At 56.0% G+C, this 18,375-nt stretch overlaps 1 protein-coding gene across 1 annotated transcript in view; it reads right to left on the reverse strand.

Annotated features, from left to right (window-relative positions):
* The window catches only part of LOC100982559 (NADH-cytochrome b5 reductase 3), a 31,043-nt gene that overhangs the window by 1,518 nt on the left and 11,150 nt on the right, over nucleotides 1–18,375 (reverse strand). The window contains exons 2-8 of the mRNA XM_034948369.2: nucleotides 16,221–16,352; nucleotides 11,067–11,139; nucleotides 10,574–10,680; nucleotides 7,849–7,978; nucleotides 7,302–7,385; nucleotides 7,001–7,086; nucleotides 3,464–3,563 (exon numbers count right to left, since the gene is read on the reverse strand). Of these exons, the coding sequence (XP_034804260.1) occupies nucleotides 3,464–3,563; nucleotides 7,001–7,086; nucleotides 7,302–7,385; nucleotides 7,849–7,978; nucleotides 10,574–10,680; nucleotides 11,067–11,139; nucleotides 16,221–16,352 (712 nt within the window). The remainder of the gene's footprint in view (nucleotides 1–3,463; nucleotides 3,564–7,000; nucleotides 7,087–7,301; nucleotides 7,386–7,848; nucleotides 7,979–10,573; nucleotides 10,681–11,066; nucleotides 11,140–16,220; nucleotides 16,353–18,375) is intronic.

Here is an 18,375-nt window from a genome sequence, read left to right on the forward strand (position 1 = left end):
GAGGCAGGGACACGACTGAGATGTACCTTCCAGGATCCAGAGGTCCCCAGGCTGGTGCTCTGCCCCAGGCTGCTCAGGGTGACAGTCTCTAACTGCCCCCACCTCCATGAGCCCACTGTAACTCCCCAAGAATGTCGGCCCATGAGGAACCGAGTCTCATCCACAGCTGTGTGTCCTGCCCCCTCGAGCCCTGAGCGCCCACGATGATATGGCTGGTCTCTATCCTTAGTAACCAGAAACAACCACCCCACAGCCCTCAACACCAAGAGAAAAAAGCTGCTGAAGCCTCAGGCCAGGAGGGCTGGCACTGGCTGACACAGACACCCTGCCTAGATGGCCCAAGTTTACAGCATACACTCCACGCTACGAAGGTCCTGACGGGCAGGGGCCAAAGCAGTCCCAGCTTGCCCCGGAACCAGGAAGAGTCTACCGTGCTGAGCAAGGGGGTCCTCTTTATCTCATGGACTCCATGAGCTAAGTAACTGACCACAGTTCCCTTTTCACCTTGGCTGCTGGGAAGCCTGGAGTGATAACGCGTGTCCCATTCACAGCAAGCATGCATTATAGTCCGTTTTTGTACAAACCCCAGTCCTGATTCCATTCATTTTATAGCCCTGCACTTGTTTTTCTTTCACTCCCACTTCCCATTTGTGCCACTCTGACTCACCAGATGAGTCTTTGTAAGCCTCCTAAAATCCCTCTGGAACAAGGCGAGGCACAGAAAATAGTTTTATAGCTGGGCAATGGACCTGAAGTGGATCTGAAAGTACCTTGTAAAAACTGCATGGGCATAAACTGTATTTGCTAGTGTACAAAATGTGTAGGTATGTAAGACACCTTTCAATTTCACAGCGATTTCTTTTTAGTGTGTGTGTGTGTGTGTGTGTGTGTGTGTGTTTTTAAGAGACAGGAATTGGCTATGTTGCCCCAGCTGGCAGGCAGTGGCTATTCACAGGTGTGATCATAATGCCCTCCAGCCTGGAGCTCCTGGGCTCACGTGATCCTCCTGCCTTAGCTTTGAATAGCTGGGACTACAGGTGCATGCCACCGTGCATGGCTTAATGTATTTTTCTCTGTACCTGTCCTGAAAGTGGCTCTGTGGGGGAAATAGTCACTGCCCCTGCCTGGAGTCCTTGGGGCTCTCCTCATCCTTCACTTAGCTACGGTACAGCCAGACTGGCCTGTTACCACTTTCTTTCTCAACCTCTGGAATTTCAGCTTACATTTAATGCTACAGCAGTACCTCAACTAATCTTGAATTGTGGGTCACAGTGGCAACAAATGTACACGAAAAATGCTAGGAGATCACCCAACTATTCCTCTCATTGGCAGGTAACTGTCCGGTGGTGGTGGTGCAGGTGCTGCTGCCTGTTGCCACCAGGGGTCAGCATTGGCCCCTCCCTGGGGGACCAGGCCTCGCTCCGGCCACAGGGCAGGGGCTCCTGCCTGCACCAGGGATCTGGATCACTCATCTGGAATTGGGATGGGGCTAAACCCTGCCTCGCAGCAAGCTGGCCCCGCCCATGCTATTAGAAACTGCAGTCAGAAAGGAGTAAAGCTGCCTATCACTTCCTCCCTTTAGACTGACACATGGGTACAGGATAAAATGCTCTTTTCTTTGAGACGGAGTCTCGCTCTATCGCCAGGCTGGAGTGCAGTGGCACCATCTCAGCTCATTGCAACCTCCGCCTCCCGGGTTCAAGCGATTCTCCTGCCTCAGCCTCCGAGTAGCTGGGACTACAGGCACGCGCCACCACGCCCAGCTAATTTTTGTATTTTTAGTAGAGATAGAGTTTCACCATGTTGGCCAGGATGGTCTCGATCTCTTGACCTCGTGATCTGCCTGCCTCGGCCTCCCAAAGAGCTGGGATTACAGGCGTAAGCCACCGCGCCCGGCCTGCTCCTTTCGTTAGTAGAAGAGAAACAGCAGCTAGACTCCCAGAGCCAGTGCCCTGGCTGACCTCCGCTCCAGCCGCTGCCTGGCTCTCCTTGGCCCCCCACATCACAGGAACCCCGCCACCATAACCGCGCTATAATTTACTAAGAAACCTGCTCCCATTAGTCCTCTGCCTCCCCCACTGGAAGGTCAGCTGCGGGGTCAGGTTGGCTTCTTGAGCACACCAGGTGGAGCAGCCGACCTGGAGGGGGTGGGCTGACCCAGGACAGCAGGTCCAGCCAGAGGCCGGACACGGTGACAACCCACACATCCACCACCCCCTCCAGGCCTGGGTCTCTCAGCCTGGAGGCCTGGAACCCAAGCTGGTCATCTGAGAAGGGCGGCTGCTCCCTCAGGGATGGGCCCAGGTGACCCAGCTCCTTGGTGCTAGCCAGGTGGTGCAAGTCCCGGAGCCCATGTGCTCCTTTCTGGGAGGAGCGGAGGGTGGTGTGGACAGAGCTCCCTCATCAGTAGAGGGCATGCACCCCCTGCCATGGATCATCAGCAGAGGGTGTGCGCCCCCCACCGTGGATTAGTCCTGAGGAAACTGTGGGGCCGTAGGAGGTGCCGGAGGCAAAGCAGGGGCAGATGGCAGGACATGAGACCCCAAACTGGTGCTCACACAGGTGTTCAAAAATGGTGCTTCCAACACTTAGAAATTTCCCAGAAAATGCAGGTCCCCAGCTTCTCTTGAAAAGCAGAGGCCCTGGCCACACAGGGCTATACTCCACAGCGGGATTGCCCACGGCGGATGGGGCTGTGTCCTCCGGACCAGGCAGATGCGCTCCAATTTACTGCAGTCGCCGCCACTCCCTAGTCTCTCAGCCCTGAAGCTAAACATCACCAGAATGATTCCTGGGGAAGGCTGAGCTCTGCTTTTCTTACAGCAAAGAAATTGAGATATTACTTATACCTACATCTCTATCTGAAGCCAAAAAGGGAAGGGCGCTTTAACTCCCAGAGGCAACCTCACTGCAAGTGGTGGGGGTGGGGCGGCCCTCACTCGCTGCCTCCAGCTTGGCTCTCCCACAACTCCCTTGGCAAGCAGCTCAGCCACTGGACAGGTGGAACAAGGGTAACCCAAACGTCGGCCCAGCCCACTCCCCAGGGCTGACAATGGGAGAGAAGATGGCCTTGGTGTACTCGGCAGCACCTGAGAGTATGCACGCTGGGATGTGGAAGCAGCAGCCGCCACCGCTGCCCCGAGACTTGCCCCAAAGTGAGCCCCGCCCAGGGAGGGGACACTGGCCTTCTCTGCCCAGCCGGGCAGTGCAGTGCGCCCGGGAAAGGACTCCGCCTCTGGAGGCGAGGACCTGGGTTTCAGGCCGGGCTGTGGTGGTTTCCGGCTGTGTGGCTTCGGTGAGCCCTCGTTCCTCATCTGTGAGATGGGGCCACACCACCTGCCTCCCACAGGGCCATAGTGAGTGCCAGACGTCGTCCAAAGGCTCAACGCCACAAACAGCTGGGCAAAGGTGAACTGTGGGCTGGCACCTCCCACCCACCCAGTGAGGGGCCTCCCTCACTCACCTTCAGGGGCTCTGTCCAGCGTGTACCAGAGCTTGAAGCGTGCAGAATGTTCGTTCCTGAGTTCCTCCAGCTCAGGTCGCAGCAGGATGTCCTTCTCGGTCTGCAGGGGACAGGGCCAGGCGGTCAGGAAGGATGGGTGGCAGACTGCCCCTGGAGACACTCAACAGAGACGCACCTCGTCATCGCGCCTGCCTGCGGGCCACACGCTTGCAGAGCTTTCAGGAGGGGACTCGGCCAGAGATCACCCTGGCACCCCTCTCTCCTTGTCTAGCCTAAGGAGCCCCCCAAAGCTGCTGCCGAAGGGGCGAAGGCGTTCGCTAGAAACTCAGTGTGTCAACTGCTTCTGCTGTTGTGAGGAAATGGGCTCGATGTCCTGAGAGTGGGAAAAATGGAAAAAACTAAAGGCGGCCAAGCTGCGCGACAGCAAAAAGGGAAGAGACGGGAAACGTGCCAAGATACTCCAGGGGGTCAGCCCGGGAGCGGGTGTAACACATACAATAAGCAATGGCCCCGTGAGAAGGCTCAGGGTTTGCACCCTCAGCCCTCCAGCAAGTCTTTTTGCGTTCTGGGATCTCATTCAGGTTGTACCTCCAGAAACCAGGAAGTACAGACACCACTCCCCACCCAACCTGGCCCCCTTGGGCCTTGCCCACACCCATCCTCCTGGCTGGCCTGCGGCTCCCCCACCCCCACCCGGCTGTCACAGAGCCCTGCAGAACTCAGTCCAGCGTCATCCCTTCCAGGAAAGCTTCCTGGACCCTCCAGGGGCTATCAGGGATCTCCCCCTGAATCCCCTACCCGACTCCCCGCCCGCCCCCCCGCCCCTGTTCCACCTCTGATCACATCACAGGCTGCTGCCCAGCATTTGCAGGTCACACAGGGACAGAAGGGGCTCCTTAGGTCAGTGTACAGTGTCCCTGACCTCATGGAACTCAAAGAAACCAGGGGCCAAAGAGCGCTGCCACCCAGAAAGGGCTGCCCACTAACAAATCGCTACTGAGCTCCCAGGCTGGGCAAGGGCGGGGTGGACTCTCCCCAGGAGGCAGCCACAGACGTGACTCCTCTGTTCCCAGGGCCGGGGAACTGCACCCACCCTCCGTGTAGCCCAAGGGTGCCTGAATACGGGAATCGCCAGGGTTAGGGATCGCAGGTCCAGCTCCTTGGTGCTCCCCTCCAGCAGATGAGCTGTGTGAGGGGCATAAGCCTCAACACATCCCAGGGAACACGGGGTGTTGAACAGTTTCTCCAGTTTCTGAGGGTGGGAGGCTGAGGGCCCTTTCTGCTCTAATGGGGTGAGGACAGGGACAGGGACAGGCTTTGGGCTAGATGAACTCAAGGAAAAAAATACAGAAAATATGGAAGAAAAAGCACCTGAAACCCTTCAGAAATAATGACTGTTAGGATTTTTGTGTGCATCTTTTCACTTTTTTTTTTCTATTAACTATGTGTAACTTTCTTTTTAGGCCAGGCATGGTGGCTCATGCCTGTAATCTCAGCACTTTGGGAGGCTCAGGTGGGTGGATCACTTGAGCTCAGGAGTTCGAGACCAGCCTGGCCAACATGGTGAAACCCCGTCTCTACTAAAAATATAAAGAATTAGCTGGATGTGGTGGCGGGCGCCTGTAATCGCAGCTACTCAGGTAGCTGAGGCAGGACAATCGCTTGAACCCGGGAGGCGGAGGTTGCAGTGAGCCGAGATTCACGCCATTGCACTCCAGCCTGGGCAATAAGAGTGAAATTCCGTCTCAATTTTTTTAAAAAAAGTTATGTCTTCCTCTCTGAGCTAAAGTGTGTCTCATGCTTTAATCCTCACCACCATCCTTTGAGGTGGTCACCACCACGACCCACCTGACAGATGAACAGAGGGATGGAACCTTGGAGGGCTGCTACTCGAGGGTAGGGGGCTCCCAGCTCAAAACCAGGCACTGAGGTCACGGAGGAAGGAAGGAGAGAAAACGAGCAGCAATGACCCGACTGGCACGGTTCTCAGAGTATAGCATGGGGACCCCTGGGGTTGGGACCCTGGAGAGGATCCCTGAGGCCAAATGGTTTTCATATAATACTGAGACACTGGTATTTTTCACTCTTCCTCTCTCAGTAGATGGGGCCACTTTCCAGAGGCTGCGTGACTGGCAACATCACACAGATGGGATGCAGAAACAAACACAGGAATCTAGCTGTCCTATGAAGCCAGACATTCCAAGGTTTGCAAAAACGTAAAACAGAATGATGTTTTCTAAAATAGTTTTTTAAAAATAAAAATAGGCTGGGTACTGTGGCTCACGCCTGTAATCCCAACACTTTGGGAGGCTGAGGCGGGTGGATCACTTGAGGTCAGGAGTTCGAGACCAGTCTGGCCAGCATGGTAAAACCCCATCTCTACTAAAAATATAAAAATTAGCCGGGCATGGTGGCGCACATCCTGTAATCCCAGCTACTCGGGAGGCTGAGGCAGGAGAATCACTTGAACCAGGGAGACGGAGATTGCAGTGAGCCAGGATTGCGCCATTGCACTCCAGCCTGGGGGACAAGAGCGAGACTTTGTCTTGAAATAAATACATAAATAAAACCCTGGTTTGCATCCTGGTTTCAGCACTTCCCACGAGACATGCACAGTCAAGCCCCTCCCGGAGCCTGTGTTCGGAGGTACGAGATGAGGCGACCACACTGCCCTCGCTACCAGCTGCAAAGATGGCCTGTGCGGGTGACAGACGGTCTGACGGCCTCCACAGACTCTGAACCAGCACCACCAAGTCTCACTGCTGCCCTCCCTCCCTCCACACCAGCCAGCTTAGAATTTCTGGCTCTTTCTCCGCTGGGCCTGGCAAGGCCATCTCGGTTGGCCTTGCGGCAGTTTTCTGCAGCTGCGGGGAGGCAGGGTGGGGCAAGGACCCACATCCAAGGACCTCAGGCAAGCATCTTCTCCCCCAAATCTACGTCATCAGTCACAAAACACTAACCTGAAAAGACCTTGCAACAACCCAGTTTCATCAGCTCATTCTACAGATGAGGGAGTGAAGCTCAGAGAGGGAAAGTAGCTCGTCCAAGGCCACACAGCAGGCCAGGGCAGGCAGGCAGTGGGCTCGTGGACAAGGATATGAATCAGGAGCCAGAGGCACCAACATTCAAATCCTGCCCTGACAACCTGTAGCTCAGGGGCTTCGTGCAAATGTCTGGTCATTTGTAAGATGGGCCCCTCCATGTCCAGGCCAGCATTCTTCCCACTCTACCAGTGGGTTCCACACCGTGCTCACGGTGAAGGGAGTTCTGAGTTTTGGAGGAAGCAGCCAGGGGAGGGGGTGCTCAGGGAGCTCCCCGCAAGGCAGCCCCCTCAGATAGACACAGGCGCTGCACCACAAAGCCTGCCCGCCGTGCTGCTGCCAAGGCCGCCAGTGCACAGAACATTCAGGGCCCCCCCATCCCGGTCATCCCCAGAATCTCAGCAGAGCTGTGCAGACCCCTGAACAGCACCTGACCAGGCCCGAAGTCCCCTCTCAGGGTAAGCTGAGTTTGCCCATCATGGGGATGCCCACTGACCTGGTTGGCAAAGAGCAGGTGGCACACAGTGTGGTCATCAGGGTCCTTCATGATGGCACGGATCACCTGCAGCATCGGGGTGATGCCTGCAAAATAGCCGGCCGGGCCTCGCACGTGCTGAGCAAGGCCTGTTCACAGGCGCCGCCCCGCCCAGGTGTACTGGGGTGGAGGGGCCAGGACCACTGGGCCTGGGCCCCTGACCTCTGGTAGCTCCCAGGCACTCAGAACCTGCGCCTCACCCACACCCCAACCCCACCCTTAACATGAGCCGCCGGACGCCTCAGTGGGGGGTTCCATGTACCTGTCCCTCCCGCGATCATGCCCACAGACTTCACTGTCCTGATGACAGGGTTGGACTTTTTGTCAGGTCGGATGGCGAACTTCCCTGGGGAGAGAGAAGGGGTGAGGCCCGGCCATCAAACATGCCATGTGTGGTGGCTGGAGAGGCTGGAGAGGGGGCTGGAGAACCTGCCCCGACTGTGAGGTCCGAGGTAGAGGCAGCTGCCATTCTAACACGAGCCATTAGGAAGGTGCAGGAGCAGTGGAGAGGTTGGGAACCCGGAGGCTCAGCTCTGTCCTCTTGCTTGCTTGTTTCAGATGCTGAGAAAGCCAAACGGAGGCTGGCAGTGGGTGAGACGTGGCCCCCAGGAGCGGCCTGTCTGCAACCCCTGTGCCAGCAACTTACCCCCTCTACAGCCAGGGAGACTCAGTTCCCAGAGAGGGACAGCAGGCCTGACGAGAGTCACCCATCCACACAGAGCCAGGGGCCTGCACCCTGCACCCAGCACCCCCAAGCTCTCCAATTCTCTGAGCCTGCCGTGTAACCAAGGGATTCCGACCCGAATCACCTTTGCCCTGGTAGACCAGCAGCCCGTTGGGGCCCCGGAACTCAATGGTGTCTCCAATCTGCATGCTCTCCAGGTACTGAGACATCTTCCCTCCGGCGGGAAACTTGGGATGGGTGTCCTTGAAGTAAACCTGCAAGACACCCCCGCAGCCCTCAGTCCCCAGCTCCAGGTCTCAGGGGCGAGCTCTTGCCCACAGCGGGAGACAACTGCCTCTTCTGCAGCTCTTCTGAGACCCACACATGGCCTTCTCCTGTGGAGCCCCATCCACCCAGCCGTCAAATCGTACCTGTCCTGCACCCCGTCCTTCACCCCGTCCTCCCAGGAGTCAGCCTCCACCTGACATATCCGGGGAAAGCAAACCACCAGCCTCGTGTACAAGGCCAACCAACTCCAGGGCTGGATGCGCTCACATTTCACCAACTGTCTCCGGGGCCCCCTCCCAACGGGAGACACTGAACCCGTCAGCAAAGGCTCTGGGAGGCCCACTCAGCCACACTCCTCCTGGTGGACACTCAGTCCCTTCCGTTTTGTGCTGTCGCTAAAAACCTCCCTCACTCTTGGGACTACTTCCTGCCCTGCACTCTCTAGGATTACTGTCTTGGGAAAGAGAAGGGCCTCAATCCGACACCTACAAAGAAATGGGGAGACAGAGGAGGAGCGGCTCACCCTGCCCAGGGAGTCTGATAGATGGAGAAGGGGAAGGTGGCTGGGGGAGGGACAGCGTGTACACAGTGCCTCAGGGAGGGGAGCCTGTTGTGGCTTCAGCACAGAGGGTGGCTACGGGGTGTGGAGGCAGAGGGGAGTGGAGGGCCAGGGACAGGCAGGCAGAGCACACTGTCCTGGGCCCTGGGTGCCAGGCCAGGACTCTAACCTTTATCAAGGACCAAGGGAGCCCGCGAGGTCTCCAAGCCAGGAGAGGCCTGGTCACCTGTGAGTTTTTCATCCTCAATTTGAATCCTCCTAATAGCTTCTCCACATTTGGCCAGAGAGACTTCAACGTGAACAGATGCTTGAGCCCTCATCACCTCCTCTGTGCTTCTGGACAAAGCCCCAAACCTTACTGGGGCCTCCAAGGCCCTGTCTGGCCCCACTGACCTCTCCCACCCCTTGTCCCAACCCTCCAGCCACTTCGATCCTTGAGCCCGCTGCTGACTTCAGGGCCTTTGCACCTGAAGCTCCTTTTCTTCCTTCTTCACCTGGTCAGTGCCTACTCAGCCCCAGATCTCGCCTTCACTGTCACCTGCTAGGGAGCCACTCTCACCAGCCAACCCCACCCATCCCTGGTGGCCCTTCTGGAAGCTTGGTCGCAGGTACCTGTCCCTGCAGGGAGCACTGGCTTCCCCATGACTATGTGTCCAGTGTCCGTCCTCCAGCCAAAGACGGGCTCCTGAGGCCAGGCCTGGGCGCCCCAGCAAGGAAGGAGCCCGGGCCAGGGCCCCTCCCACCCTTGAGATCCAGTGCCTGCCCCCAGACCTGGCAAGGTAAGGGCCTCAGCTGCGGCCCAGTAAGGGGGCTCCAGGGGTACCTGAGGGTGCTGGGCTGGGGAGGCTATAGGGCTTTGGCCTTGATTGGGGAGGGTCTCCAACACCCCACATACCCACTGGTCTAGGCTGCTTCTCACCCTCTGTTCTGCAGGAAAGCTTGTGTTTCTTTTTTTTTGACTGGCTCTCATTCTATTGCCCAGGCTGGAGTACAGTAGCATGATCTTGGCTTACTGCAACCTCTGCCTCCCAGCTTCAAGTGATTCTCCTGCCTCAGCCTCCCAAGTAGCTGGGATTACAGGTGCGCACCACCATGCCCAGCTAATTTTTTTGTATTTTTAGTAGAGACGGGGTTTCTCCATGTCGGCCAGGCTGGTCTCTTAACTCCTGACCTCAGGTGATCCACCCGCCTTGGCCTCCCAAAGTGGCTTACAGGTGTGAGCCACTGTGCCTGGCTGAGAGCTTGTATTTCTAATTTTCATAAAAACATCCCTGCTGGGGCCGTCATGCTGCCTCTTACTTCCCACTTGGCGTGTGTGTTTCAGGTTCCGGGCTGCTGCCCCTAACGCCTGCATCTTCTCCTGTGAACCTCCACCTCGAACCCCGCAGCAGACCCCAGAAAGCCCATCACTCCAGCTCCCAGACAACACCCCACGAGCCCCTCACATGTTTCCCTAGCAGGCCTGAGGGACATTTCTTAGGGAAACGAGTAAGAACAGGGCCTGCGTGTCACAGAGGCCCGGCCGCTGACCACGGTGGAGTGGCTGCCTCACCCCGCACACTCGGGACCCAACTCCCAGGGATCTCCCAGCCTGAGAGCAGGGATGGGACTGCGCCGTCACACCTCGCAGCAGGGGCGTCTGTACCGCCAGCCGGCCTTTCTGGAGCCTCTGCTGCAGGTACCTGTCCTTGTTTGAAGGCACTTGCCCTGAACCCTGGCCCCTGTTCTCTGCCAAGACCCCCTTCTTTGGCTTTTGTTGGTAAATGATGACGTGCTATTTACTCAGAAACCAGGCACAAGGGAGCACTGGGTCTTTGGAGTCTGGGCTGCGGGGGGACGTGGACTCGAGAGGGGCTCTAGAAGCCACTGCCCCTGCAAGCCCCTGAGGAAGTGGGGCAGCCATGACCGAGGCTGGGCTGCACAGGGCGGGAGCGGGAGACTTCCCTGTCCAGGGGGTCCACATGGGCTGTTGCCATGGCCACCCACCCACACCCCCTCCACAGTCATGACCCAGAGGCTTCACCTTGATGACCAGGTCCACGAAGCCCTTGTCATCATCACTGGAGACGGGTGTATAGGGCCGGACGACCAGGTTTCCATCAATTCGAGCCGAGAGGTAGATGTGCTGGCCTGCAGGACAGAACGGGGTCACTCTGGGCCAGAGATCATCCTGCGGGTGACCCCTGGGTCTTGTCAACCCACTCCCCTGCACCCCACCCGGCATTCAAAGCCTGGCCTGGCCTCAGCTCCCACGGCCCCCTCCCACCCCTCCCGGGGATTCCCCTCACGTCCCAGCTTCCTGCCTCCATGCCTTCACTCCTGCTGGTGCCACTGCCAGGGACTCTGGGCCTTCCCACTCTCATTCCAACAAACTCGCCCTCAAAGGCCCAGGGCAGCTGTCACCTCCTGAAGGCTTCCCCGCTCTCCCTGGTGGAAATGTGAAGCTCCCATCTCTCTGATCTAGTGCCCCAGCAGCCTGCCGGGCTCCGAGTGGGCCCAGCAGGGGCGTGACTCACCGACAGGGAGGCCCAGGATGTGCTGGGGTGACGGCAGGGCAAAGCGGAAGCGCCGGGTGTCATGGCTGATGATCTGGAGAGAGGCCCAAAGCTGCTGAACGGTCCCCAGGGCAGGGCCTCCCAGGGCGGCTCCCAGGCCTCGGAGCCTCCATCCCATTCCTCCTTTGTGTCCCCACCCTTCCCCAGTGCCTGCTTGTCCTTGTAAGACGTGACGCCGACACCAAGCACAGATGCACACACATGCACGCTGCGTGTGAGGTGCTGAGGCCAGGCGCACGCTGGGTGTGTCTGTCCTGCTGGCCTAGAGGGGCCACAAACAAGGTGGCCAGAGCAGGAAATGAACCCAGGGTCCCAAAGGGAGGATGCCAGACAGGACGGGGAGGGAGGAATCCATCTCTGCCATCAGCTCAAGCAGTGGCCTGAAGGGGCAGGAAGAACTCGGGGGCTGGATGGGCAAACTGGGGCAGAGCTAGACAAGGCTGCACGTGCCCAGGCCTGCATCCCAAGAGAGGGGCTGCAGAAGCCACTGCACCTGACAGCCCCTTGGGAAATGGGGCAGCCAGGACTGAGGTGGGCTTCACAGGGCAGAAAGTGGGAGCCTTCCCTGCCCAGGAACTCCAAGAGCCCAAAGCCAGGCTTCCACCCTGCACGGGGTGGGCACCCAGGGCATGGTCAGTGGCTGGGACAGTGGCAGAGGAGGAGGGGGGCTGGCTAAGAGCCAGATTGGGCCAGGGAAGGAGCTGAGACTAAATCCCCTGAGGTCTTGTTAAGTGGGTCTTACGCTCAGGCCAGGGACAATCACATAATCAGTTCCAGTTGGAGCTGGAACCAAACCCAGGGCCCTGAGGGTGCACTTCCTGTGGGGTCCCCAGTACCCAGCATGGCCAGGAGAGGGAGTGTGAAGAAGCCATGCGGAAGGTCGGCGCTGCAGAGGCGCTTACATCCAAACGTGGCAAAGTCCACATGTGGATGGTGTCATCACTTAGAGGGGGACAACAGACCTCTCCAACAGGGCAGGACATCACAGATGCCCATCTCGGCTCAGTACGAGAACTCTCCGACCTGAGCAGTGTTCCAGCACAGAGCAGCTGCCTCAAGGAGAGACCCGTCCCTACACGTGTGAGCAGAGGCAAATCGCAGGAAAGATGGTGCAAACGCCACTCAGGATCAGGTGTGCAGGGGGCCCACCAACCTCTCCCAGGCAGCCCAGGTCTCAAAGCTGCCTCTACCAGAAGCTTCTGTATTAGGGGCAAACAGAGCCCCAAGGCCTTCTGGAAGTGGATTCCAGGACTATCAACTGGTCCTAAGGGTCAAGGTCAGACACCCATGTACCAGAAAATATTTGGAGGAAGAATAGAAATGAGATGGCCAGGCGTGGTGGCTCATGCCTGTAATCCCAGTACTTTGGGAGGCCGAGGCGGGCGAATCATCTGAGGTCGGAAGTTCGAGACCAGTCTGAACAACATGGAGAAATCCTGTCTCTACTAAAAGTACAATGTTAGCCAGGCGTGGTGGCGCATGCCTGTAATCCCAGCTACTCAGGAGGCTGAGGCAGGAGAAACACTTGAACCTGGGAGGCAAGGTTGCAGTGAGCTGAGATCGCACCATTGCACTCCAGCCTGGGCAACAAGAGTGAAACTCTGTCTCAAAAAAAAGAATAGAAATGAGGACAAGAGACAAACAATTATGGTGCTGGCCAACCTCTAGTAGGGCAGCCGGGTGGGGCAAAGCACAGAGCACCCAGAGCAGGCCCGCTGCGGACCCCGCAAAGCCACCATGGGCACAATGAGGGGGCAAAGCTGCAATCCTAGGACATCTGCCACATGCTCCCTTGTGTAACATCCCTATGATGAAATACTAAAAGGATCCATGTTGTATGGCTGGCTAAAAAGCCAGGTTATCAAAAAAAGAAACTGAGTGTGCACACACCCGCACCTCCACACACCCGTGTATGAACGTGATACCCACACAGGGTCTGGCAGGCTCACGCTGAGCTGTGACCTGGGCCCTCTGCACGGGGTCCTGGGATGCGGCAATGGGGCAGGGGTGGAGGTCATACCTTACAGAGTTTTTGCTGTGAGCACATATAAATCATACATTATTTCTGGAATTAAGAAACAGTAGGGCCAGACGCGGTGGCTCATGCCTGTAATCCCAGCACTTTGGGAGGTCGAGGTGGGCGGATCACCTGAGGTTGAAGTTGGAGACCAGCCTGACCAACATGGAGAAACCCCATCTCTACTAAAAATACAAAATTAGCTGGGCATGGTGTCGCATGCCTGTAATCCCAGCTACGTGGGAGGCTGAGGCAGAAGAATCACTTGAACCTGGGAGGTGGAGGTTGCGGTGAGTCGAGATTGTGCCATTGCACTCCAGCCTGGGCAACAAGAGCGAAAGTCCATCTCAACAACAACAACAAAAAGGAATGACAGTAACAGAGCCAGGCATAGTGGTGCATGCACATGGTCCTAGCTACTCAGAAGGCTTGTGCCCAGGAGTTTGAGGTTGCAGTAAGCAGCCTGGGTGACAGAGCGAGACCTTGTTCTAAAAAAACACAAACAAAAACAAAACAACCCACCAATAACAATAACAAGGGAAAATACTGTTAAAAAACAGGTTTCAAAATGTTATTATTTCATTTGGGTAAGAAAAAAACATGTGTGCCTGCTTACATAAGTATAAAACATATCACAGGGCCAGGCACGGTGGCTCACACCTGTAATTTGAGCACTTTGAGAGGCCAAGTCGGGTGGATCACCTGAGGTCAGGAGTTCGAGACCAGCCTGGCCAACATGTCGAAACCCCAACTCTACTAAAAATACAAAAAAAAAAAAAAATTAGCAGGGCGTGGTGGTGGGCACCTGTAATCCTAGCTACTTGGGAGGCTGAGGCAGGAGAATCACTTGAACCTGGGAGGCAGAGGTTGCAGTGAGCCGAGATCACGCCATTGCACTACAGCCTGGGCAACGAGAGCAAAACTCCATCTCAAAAACAAACAAACAAACAAAAAATCATATCGCAAGGTTAAGTGTGGTCTCATCTGGGAGGTGGTGATTTACTTTTTTTTGCTTTTTATTTTTTTGAAACGGAGTTTCGCTCTTGTCACCCAGGCTGGAGTGCAATGGTGTGATCTTGGCTCACTGCAACCTCTGCCTCCCGGGTTCAAGCGATTTTCCTGCCTCAGCCTCTCAAGTAGCTGGGATTACAGGCATCTGCCACCACGCCTGGCTAATTTTCATATTGATTGATTGATTGAGACAGAGTCTTGCTCTGTAGCCCAGGCTGGAGTGCAGTGGCACGATCTCGGCTCACTGCAAGCTCCACCTCCCAGGTTCACGCCATTCTCCTGCTTCAGCCTCCGGAGTAGCTGGGACTACAGGTGCCTGCCACCACGCCTGGCTAATTTTTTTTTTTTTTTTTTTTTTTGAGACAGAGTCTTGCTGTCACCCAGGCTGGAGTGCAGTGGTGCAATCTCGGCTCACTGCAAGCTCTGCCTCCCAGGTTCACGTCATTCTCCTGCCTCAGCCTTGCCAGCAGCTGGGACTACAGGTGCCCGCCACCACGCCTGGCTAATTTTTTGTATTTTTAGTAGAGATAGGGTTTCACCGTGTTACCGGGATGGTCTCGATCTCCTGACCTTGTGATCTGCCTGTCTCAGCCTCCCAAAGTGCTGGGATTACAGGCGTAAGCCCAGCCACGCCCCGCCAATTTTTTGTATTTTTAGTAGAGACGGAGTTTCACCGTGTTAGCCAGGATGGTCTCGATCTCCTGACCTCATGATCTGCCCGCCTCGGCCTCCCAAAGTGCTGGGATTACAGGCGTGAGCCACCATGCCCGGCCTAATTTTCGTATTGTTAGTAGAGATGGGGTTTCACCATGTTGGCCAGGCTGGTCTTGAACTCCTGACCTCAGGTGATCCACCAGCCTCGGCCTCCCAAAGTGCTGGGATTACAGGCATAAGCCACCGTGCCTGGCCGATAATTTACTTTTCATTTTGTATTTTTTTGCTTCTCTCTGGTTGTCAACTTCTCTGTGAGCTCCTGGGACAATTACAGATACTTGCCCCAACAGTTACAGGAAACGGCCAGCTCCGTGCCATGGAAGCCTGAGATTCCTGTGAAGCCTGAGTCAGAGGCACCAGGCACAAGCCCAGGGTGGAGACTTGGGCCCTGGCAGATGATGTTCTCTGCTGTGACTCAGTTTTCCCTGCCACACCCCTCCTGTGCCTGCTGGGGGTGGCCAGAAATAGAGCAAGGGAGGGGCTCTGAAGAGGGCAAGTGACCAACGGAAGCAGCCTTTACTGGGGGCAAGGCAAAAGAGGGAGAGGATGGTTTTAAATCATAATCAGAGCTTTGAAAAAAAGGAGTCAGGCCGGGCACCACGGCTCATGCCTGTAATCCCAACACTTTGGGAGGTGGAGGTGCGGGGATCACTAGAGCCCAGGAGTTTGAGACTAGCCTGGGCAACAGGACGAAACCCCACCTCTACAAAAAATACAAAAATTAGGCTGGGCGCGGTGGCTCACGCCTGTAATCACAGCTACTCAGGGGGCTGAGGTAGGAGAATCACTTGAGCCTGGGGAGGCAGAGGTTGCAGAGAGTGGAGATCACACCACTGCACTCCAGCCTGGGACACAGGGCAAGACTCTGTCTCAAAAAAAAAAAAAAAAGTATGAACTAACTAACGAAAGAAAGTAAGAATCAAACAAGGCAGAGGAAGCCCACACGGCTCAGAGCACCCAGGGAATCTGCACAGATGTGAAAGGTGTCCAGGTCCAGCAGTACCAGGCTGTGGGGAATGATGCTGGGGGGGGGGAGGAGGGAGGAGACCTTATCTTCAAATCTCTCACCCCCTGCATTCCTACCCCATAAATGGGGGATTGAACCTAAAAGTTCTGAGGGGTTCCTTCCACTCTGACCTTCCATGAGGCAGTGAGTGCGGTTCAGAGAAGGGGCTCTGTGGACAGAGAGACCAGGGTTTAAATTCCTCTGCTACTTCCTGGTGGCCTTAGCAAGAGACATCACCTTGCTTTCTCCAGCTGTAAAATGGGTGGACAACAGTATCTACTTCAGAGCAGGACCATGCCCTGAGCACAGAGTAGGTGCTGGGCAATGCTGTGATGCTGACGAGGCAGCGGCAGCGGCCGGCACTCACCTCCCGGTCGATGAGCCGCAGCGGGTACTTGATGTCCGGGCTCTCGAGGGTGATGGCTGGCGTGGAGCGCTGGAACAGCTTCATGAGCAGACTGTACAGGAACCAGACTGGGAAGAGCACCACATGGCCCAACTGAAACGACAGGACCCGCTGGGTCAGTGCAGGAGCCTGCCTTTCCCTAAACACACCGGCTTGTCCACACTACCAGGCCTCTGCTCACGCTGTCCCCTCTGCCAGGAGCACCCTCTCCCCACCACCCTCATCCAGAAAGCTTCATCATCCATTTTGGTGCCCACTAGGAGAAGCTATAAAGACCAGCCTCATGACACCTGTCACTGAGCATTACCCGGGCTTCTATGCTCAGTACCACGAGAAAAAGCTCCATTTCCTCTGAAGAGCCAGGACCAAAAAGAGCTGTGGGTCAAAGCACATATCCTTTTTCACTTTGGCTACTAGGAATCTCAGAGTAAAATTCATCTTGAGCATAATGTATTTGTGCTCCTTCCTTCTCTTCCTTCAGTCAACTTCCCTGGTCTTATTAAGTGATGTCAAGTTCTAGCTTGATTTAGACAAACAGACAAATAACAACCCCAACTCAGAATCTATCTGAAAGGCCTACACTGACCAAATGGCTCTATGGCACCTTTAAATCCAGTCCCTTGGGGCCACTGGGATTGACGCTCTCCTCTTTGCTCTCCCACAGAGCACACTAGAACAAGCCAGTGAAGCTGAGTAAACTGAGCCACTTCCCCCAAATGACATCCATGAGTGTCCCTGAGCCCTGGGGTTCTGCCATCAGGTGTAAGGGGAAGCGAAGCACTGAGCCAGGCACTGGGAAGGTCACTGGCTGTGTGACCCCGAGAAAGTCCCTTCCCCTCTCAACCGGAGTGGACCAGGTGGTCTGCAAGGCCCCCAGAGCTGAGACCCTACAGCTCAGATCACCAAAGCCAACAGCCTCTGGGATCCCAGGGCCACGTCAGGTACCACACAGGCACGGCCCTTGCAGCAACCCCGTGTGGTAGGCACTGTCACCACCACCATTTCGCAGATGAAGAAACAGCCCAGAAAGGCAAAGCAACTCACCCAGTCACACAGCTGGCAGGTGAGGAGCTGACCCAGAGTCCACCCATCCCTTATACCACGCTGGGATACCTCAGGCCCAAGTGGACCCTGCCACACGGCCCTGAGGGGCTGTTCCTCTCCAGCCCCTGCCCCCGACATCTCAGCCTCATGAAGGCCCTAAAAGGGGGCTGGGCATAGTGGCTCAAGCCTGTAATCCCAACACTCTGAGAGGCGGAGGCAGGTGAACAGTTTGAGTCCACGAGTTCAAGACCAGCCTGGGCAACATGGTGAAACTCCGTCTCTACAAAAAATATAAAAAGTTAGCTAGTTGTAGGCCCGGTGCAGTGGCTCACGCCTGTAATCCCAGCAATTTGGGAGGCCAAGGTGGGTGGATCACCTGAGGTCAGGAGTTCAAGACCAGCCTGGCCAACAGGGTGAAACCCCATCTCTACTAAAAATACAAAAATTAGCCGGGCATGGTGGCAGGTGCCTGTAATCCCAGCTACTTGAGAGGGTGAGGCAGGAGAATCGCTTGAACCTGGGAGGCAGAGGTTGCAGTGAGCCAAGATCATGCCATTGCACTCCAGCCTGGGCAACAAGAGTGAAACTGCATCTCAAAAAAAAAAAAAAAAAGTTAGCTGGTTGAGGTGTCACACGCCCGTGGTCCCAGCTACTCAGATGGCAGAGGCAGAAGATTGCTTGAGCCCAGTAGTTCACGACCAGCCTGGGCAACATAGCAAAACTCTGTCTCTGTTAAAAAAAAAAAAAAAAAAACAAACCCTAAAAGTTGCTTAGAAAACCTGAATCCCTGGCCAGGCACAGTGGCGCATGCCTGTAATCCCAGCTACTCAGGAGGCTGAGGCAGGAGGTTGCCTGTAGAGGAGGTTGCAGTGAGCCAAGATCACACCACCACACTCCAGCCTGGGAGACAGAGCAAGACTCCATATTTAAAAAAAAAAAAAAAAAAAAAAAAAAAAAAAGGCTGGGCGCGGTGGCTCACGCCTGTAATCCCAGCACTTTGGGAGGCTGAGGCGGGTGGATCATCTGAGGTCAGGAGTTCAAGACCAGCCTGGCTAACATCGTGAAACCCAGT

Source organism: Pan paniscus, chromosome 23 (assembly GCF_029289425.2).
Source record: "Pan paniscus chromosome 23, NHGRI_mPanPan1-v2.0_pri, whole genome shotgun sequence".
Classification (NCBI taxonomy): domain Eukaryota; kingdom Metazoa; phylum Chordata; class Mammalia; order Primates; family Hominidae; genus Pan; species Pan paniscus.